The 6,808-nt window shown below is 39.3% G+C and overlaps 1 protein-coding gene across 1 annotated transcript; it reads left to right on the forward strand.

The window, feature by feature from the left end:
- Positions 1–4,169: 4,169 nt before the first annotated feature.
- Positions 4,170–6,136, forward strand: LOC103697760 (thylakoid lumenal 17.9 kDa protein, chloroplastic). Its single transcript, XM_008779683.4, has 4 exons — positions 4,170–4,469; positions 4,578–4,692; positions 4,791–4,860; positions 5,800–6,136. The coding sequence occupies exons 1-4, from the start codon at positions 4,213–4,215 to the stop codon at positions 6,018–6,020; spliced, it is 663 nt and encodes a 220-aa protein (XP_008777905.3). The 5' UTR covers positions 4,170–4,212; the 3' UTR covers positions 6,021–6,136.
- The last annotated feature ends 672 nt before the right edge of the window (positions 6,137–6,808 follow it).

The following is a 6,808-nucleotide window of genomic DNA, read 5'->3' on the forward strand; positions in this document are numbered from 1 at the left end:
AGCCACCTTTTCACTAATAAAATTATGGGTAGAGCCGCTGTCAATGAGCACAACCACTTTATGATGCCCGACTCTAGCCGTAACCCGCATTGTTCTAGAGGTGGACCATCCAGTCAACGCATGCAAGGATATCTCTGGTTCGGGCTGAATATCGGATATAGGCTCTTCTGCAACCTCGTCAGTAAATTCTTCACACGTAATGTTGCCCGCACTAGTGCTTCCTTCAAGTAGTAAGAGTTGCGGCCCTCTGCACTGTGTCCCACAGTGAACTTGTCATTGCAATTAAAGCAAGGACCTTGAGCTCTTCTTTTCTGCATTTCTTCCCACGTTAGGCGCTTCACTGGGAATGCTGGTGTGGATCTCGTTGGAGTTGAAATGTCCAGCTGCGGTCGGCTGAGTTGAGGTGGCCGTGTAAATCTTCGTTGGCGCAGGAGCTGGTCGTCTCGCATGCGGGCAAGGCTGATAGCCTCCTTCAATGATTTCGGCTTAAACATCCGGATGCCTTCTGCTATTTCGGGCTTGAGACCTCCCATGAAAGTTCCCACCAATGCCTTCTGCATCCACCCATGCACTCGGTTGCCCAGTCTCTCAAACTCTTTCTGGTAGTCTCGCAAGGAGCCCATCTGTTTGACCTGTGAAAGTGCCTCATCAAAATCCTCACATTCGGTTGGTCCGAATCAAGCCCACAGTTCTTCCTCAAAAATGGTCCAGGTCACGACTCGCCCTTCCTCCTTGTATGCTCGGCGCAGCCACTGCCACCATTGGTTGGCTTCGCCTTCCAGATGGAACGAAGCCAAGGAGACTTTTTGTGCTTCAGTAGAGCCTTGGTACTCAAATAATTGCTCTACGCGGTTGAACCACTCAGTGGGGTCATTGCCAGAGTATCTTGGAAACTCAGGTTTGGCCATCTTTGAAGAGAAGATCTGCCTTCTTCCGTCCGTGTCATCTCTATTTTCTTCCCTGTTGGTGCGAGAATGACCATCTCGGTCATTGTTGATGTTACTGGAGCCTTCCTTAATTGGAAAACAAAGCCTCAGACAGTCGGTTGATGGTCCCCTCAAGTTGGTGTAGCTTGTCAGCAACTCCCAGCTCCATTCGGTTGATGCCATCTTGAAGTCCTCCAAGCCTTGCTTCTAATCTCTCGATCCTCTCCTTGTTAGTTGCCATTGTAACCCGGCTCTGATACCAATAATAGGTCCCAGTCAAAGCTGAATTACAATTGCGAAAGTAATAGTATTCTCTTCGGGTGAGAATGTACCGCAAGTAGTTGGATAGACATTTTGCTTGCCTTTATTCATGCATTCGGCAGAATTTAAATAGACAATGGATAACAACCTCTCCTAAACTTACGACCATAGTTTCCTAGAATAAAGACTCTGCATGCAAAATAATAGCTAACAAACAACAAAATAATAGCTAACAAACACTCGACTTATTCCATGCATGTGAACGTTAGAATGTGAACGTTATCCAGCAGACTGGATCAATTCTTTCATTAAAACTGCAATGGTCTTGGATGACCAAGTCTTCCAATAGAACTGCAGCTAGCTTAGACCAGGTCTTCTTCATTAGTCCCCATGCATGCCATGCACGATGTTCCCTCACTCCCTATTGTACTTGCGATTCTTTATGGGTGTGCGTTGGGTCCGCCTTGGCCAATCATTTTTTGAGTTTTATTAAAAATTAGAGTAATGGTTGCAATGGTATGGCCTAGAAGAGAATAGTAGCCTAAAATATTAAGCTCTCCTTGTAGTCGATCCATTAGAGATTAAGAGGTTAGTAACCCAAGAATGGACAAGATCTTTTAAGAGAAGTGGGAAACTCAAAACAGTTTTTGTTGATGAAGTAGTTGTCAATCTCATGCTTGAGATATTTGGGCTGTGTTTATGGATCCATGAGATGACTGATGATACTAGATCAATTTTTAACATGTTCTTCATGCTTGGGAATTTAAAATAATGCAAGTAGATTAGTGTAAAGGGGATTATCTGAACTGAAACAAAGTAATGTGTAGGCTAAAATTGAAGTTTCTTTCTTAATGTTAGAAAACATGGTTATTTGGTGGATGGGTAAAGTTCATTCTTCCCTCCAACCCCCCATCAACTGCGTTTCACAAATTTTACATGTTCATGAACAAGTAGTTAAAGCTTTACTTGCAGTAATAGTCTAGCTTTTACAGCTTGATATATGCCATATGTTATTTACAAGTTCTAATCTAACCATCTATTTCCTTGTGGATTTGTAAGTGACAAGAAAGATGAGCTTGATGAGTAACAACAGAGTAATATAGAGAAATTTAGGAATCGGCACAAACAAAATTATGGGGAATTGAGAGAAATGATATGGACCTGTTGTGATGAAAGAGCAAAGGTGGCTTCAGTTGAGGGAGTGGTTCCATTAATGTGGATATATTGAATAGGTCAGGGATCTACTATGGCAATTTATTCAGGGTTGCATACTTTGTGGGCCAAACCACCCCAAACTCAACCCCCCAGCCCAAAAGAAAAAGTGTTGAAGAATGATCAGTGGAGCCAACCCCAAATGAATGGCATAAGGCTTGCTGGTTATGCTAATTGTTGTGCACATAATTTATTCAGTTAACCATGATGAGGAAATCGGCATGGTCATACCATGAGCTTTTAAGGCTCGGTATCTTGTTCGTGTTTGAAGCTTATCTATTGGTTTGGCTGTTTGTTCCATTGGTGTTGATTGGTGTAGGAATCTGTTACTTGGGATATCTGAAGCTTCATCGATTGGTGCTTTGTTCCTTTGGTGATACCAAATTTGCTCATAGTCAAATTATCTGCCCATGATGAGATGTTCAATATCGAAGACTAAATTTTATTTATCGGCAGCCCTGATTAGATTCTGATTATAGGAAGCCTTTTGGGCTGTCTATGAGTTTGGAAGATGAGTTCATCCCTACCTGCGAGTGGCAAAAAGGAAATCTGATTTTGATTGTTTGAATTGTCCTGAAGGCCTATTTGGAGTGGGAGGCCATGCAAGTTTAATGTCAGATTTATGTGTTAAGAAGTAGAGAAAGAAGCATGCTGAGTCATTTGGTCATCTCCACTTTGTCTGAAGTGGGATATTACCTACTACATCCTAAAAACTTGCAGATGATGAATGAATCTTATGCATTCAGTAATTTGTTCAAGGTGCTTTTGCATATGAATAATTCCATTTTACAAACAGGGGACAAGTGGAAAGATGCAATCGACCGACCTATTTTTTTTCTTGTGTCCGTGCTGCCTTCCCTTAGATAAATTACAACAGCAATTGAAGCAGGAAATAGTTGATCCGAATTTTTTTTAACATGTAATTCCTTATAACTCTTTCAACTATTAAATTTGTTACCTTTATCAAATTAGCTATTCATTTAGATACATTGCCTACTTTACAAGACAAACCAGACCATAGGGTGAAAAGCCAATTTGCCAATATTTGCCCTAGTATATCCAAGATTGTGGTTCCATTACAAGTACACTTTATTCTCTAACAACTACACTCCTTTCAATGATCCTATGTAAAATTTTCGAAAGGTGAACATGGATACATCAAATTTACATGGTATGCTTCTTCTGATACACATTGGTGCATTTTACATCTGCCTCGAAATCGAAACTCCATAACTAATACAAGTTCGCCTGCAATTTCCACGGCTATGCACACTTAACTTTTTCAATGCATGCATTAGGTGTGGATCTATAGCAAAAAATTAGCTCCCTCCTTAGACCTAGATTGTACTAGATATCATTGCACTTTTTTTGGTGGGCATTGTGCATTTCACTAGCACTTGCTTAGTGCTGGAATGATTATTCTATTGGTGCACCATTAAACACCAATGCAACCTAGAGCAGGAGAGAGAGAGAGAGAGAGCACCAATGTAACCTGTAGCTGCACTCCTTATATGTAATATAAGTATAAATGAGTTAGTAGAGAGAGAGAGAGAGAGAGAACACCAATGTAACCTGTAGCTGCACTCCTTATATGTAATATAAGTATAAATGAGTTAGTAGAGAGAGAGAGAGAGAACAGTATCAGACTTTCCGAGTGTATATATCAGTTTTTGGGTGATGCCTTTGACCTTTTCAACATAGAGAGTGAACGTGACCCATGTCCAAATAATGGACACAGATTTTGTTTCAGCATCATCCAGTAGTGGATAAGTCAGGAGAAAGAGGGAGGAGGAAGGAGAAAGAAAACATAGGGATGTCAATCACTAAAATTCTCTTCTCTTCATGTTCCTCCAACACTGTCCCCAAGCATCAGACTCCAACGGCTAGTTTCCAGAATTCAACCATCAAAGGGTTCCTTCTATCTTCTCTGGCTCCCCTCACCCTTGCCATGACATTAAGCTCACCCATTGCCACTCTAGCCATCCCTTCTCCCAGTTCCCAGCCTTCTCTACTCCCCTCCACCACTCCCTACTCCCAATCTCAGAATTTGCAGCTTGGATTGGAGAATGGGTAACCCCACCAAGAGCTTCTACTTTTTTTCCAAACTGTCTCATACCAGAAACTTTTTTTTTATTAGTTTTGGGAAGATATCTATCTGAAGTTAGTGTCTTAATGCAGGAAAATTAGGCCATGTCCATCCACAAATCCTGGTTGTCTGTCGACGAATCCAAAGTCATCATCTTTTGGTTTCCCATGGGTGATTCCTGAGAATTCCTCGGAGAGTGCTGTTCAGGTGAAGAAGTTTGAGTTCTTTTGCATGCTGTGAGTTATGAAAATTGAGTGTTGTGGGTTTTAAAGCTTTCGACATATTGCATCTCCGTTTTGCTCCAGAAATTGCGAGATGCGATCCTGAAAACACAGAGGAATGCAGAGATCAAGGTTGATGAGAAAACTCCCAATGGTAATTTAGTAAAGATCAAATGAAGATTGTGTTTTTCTATGATAGAAACTTTTCGCAGACCAGTAAAACTAACTTTGCGTCCATGACAGCAGAACAAAACATTCCAAGTAACTAGCTAATTCATTGGTTTTTCTGTACTACCAGTGGTGTCTGTATGGTTCGTGAATTGAGGATATGAAAACAAGCTTTTTATGTTGGTTAGAAGATCATTTTCAGAATTTGATCTTGCATTATACTGAAGACTACATCAAAGGGTTTATAGTGATCAGGTGTTAGGCACACATTTGACCATATGGCATGTTATGAATAAGTATAAAATAGGTCAATTTAGAATCTTGGAGGACCACTGTTGAAAATATTATTGTTGCCACATTAATGTTCATCTTACTTATTTCTGTATTTATGTTTCAACATCTTTGCCTGGTCAACAATCTTATTATCTTATTATCTTATCATGTTTGTTATAATGAATGAATCATGTAACAGTTGGACCCAAGTAAGTTGAGACAAATTACAGGTTCTGTTTGCTTATATATAGAATTAGAAAGAAGTTTGATATGTGTTCGTATGAGAGGTTCAGGAAAGCTACATGCTTAGGTCTCCAAGGAAAGTTCCATGCTTGGTTATTTCTTATTGTTATTTTGCAATAGCTATATGTAGTTTAGTTTTCATTGAAGGATAACAAATTAAATGACTACGATATTTATTGCGTCATGATATTGATTGCATGATATCCTCTACCTGACTATCTTCTTCCTCATTCCCGGATCTACTACATTTTTAAGATTTCGAAGTTAACTGCTTATGCATAGCACAGGGAATCCTTTTTTTTTTTTTTTTGCTGGTGAACATTGCTTGGTGTGTAATGATGTTAAAAGGTAGATGGATTTCATTTGTAATAAATAAGAAACAAGCTTACCATTATTGTGCAATTATCAGGCCACTATTTGCAGGCCGAGGTTGATGGAGGATTTGGACGTGATGTGATGGAATTTTTGGTTAAAGCAGATGTTGTTGCCTACAGATCTATGGCCACAAAAGTCACATATATATACCCATTCACAACAGCTTTTGGTGACTCCAAAGGACAGAAGGAAAGGATGAGTAGAATCATGGAAGATTTGGGTTGGTATGCTCCAAATTTTGAATCAATGGACTAATCAATTCGGCTATTGTAAAAGAGTGATTGATTTCAGTAATAATATATGTGTCCATACTTACTGACCTATATTGGATTTCTTGAGTAAAAGCTTTATAAAAAAATTACCTTCTTTAATATATGATCAAGTGATGATGCTAAACTGGTATTTGTATGTGAACTTCTCTCTGGTGTATTAGTTAAGCCTAGTAGATTTGCTGGTATAGAGAAGATAGCACAACAGAGGTTAATCAAGTACTTTATGGAACACATCTCTGGGATCATTGCATTAATGAACACATAACCATGTACATCTCTCAACAAAACCCTTTTCTGGGGTAGTAGGTGGTGAAAATCTCTGTTTACAATGACTATTAGCTAGAAATAATGGATTTTTTCAAATAAACATCACAGTTAAAAAAAAAAGAAAAACGTATTGCTCAGAAGGAAAAGTGAAGAAATTAAAAAGTACTTGAAGTCATGATATTATAGTGCTCATGCCTTAATTTCTAGGAGAATTGCTTGCTATCGTTTTTATGTTTATTCAATGTAACATAATTCTTTCGAATATCAACTCTTTCGGAATATGCATGCTACAGAAAATAAGCCACCTATCTCTACCAACATGAGGATGGGGATTGTAACATTCGCGTGAAAGAACAATTCCCCTTCCTTCGCACCATTGGATCACACAATGGTTGCTTCAAGATCCATGCAGATGGATGAATAAAAGAGTGTAGAGTGTTTTGAGATCTATGCAGGGTATGAACCAATGGTCGATATCGTGAAAGAAGATCAATCATTCTTTCG

The sequence above is a fragment of the Phoenix dactylifera genome, chromosome 14, assembly GCF_009389715.1.
Source record: "Phoenix dactylifera cultivar Barhee BC4 chromosome 14, palm_55x_up_171113_PBpolish2nd_filt_p, whole genome shotgun sequence".
Taxonomy (NCBI): Eukaryota; Viridiplantae; Streptophyta; class Magnoliopsida; order Arecales; family Arecaceae; genus Phoenix; species Phoenix dactylifera.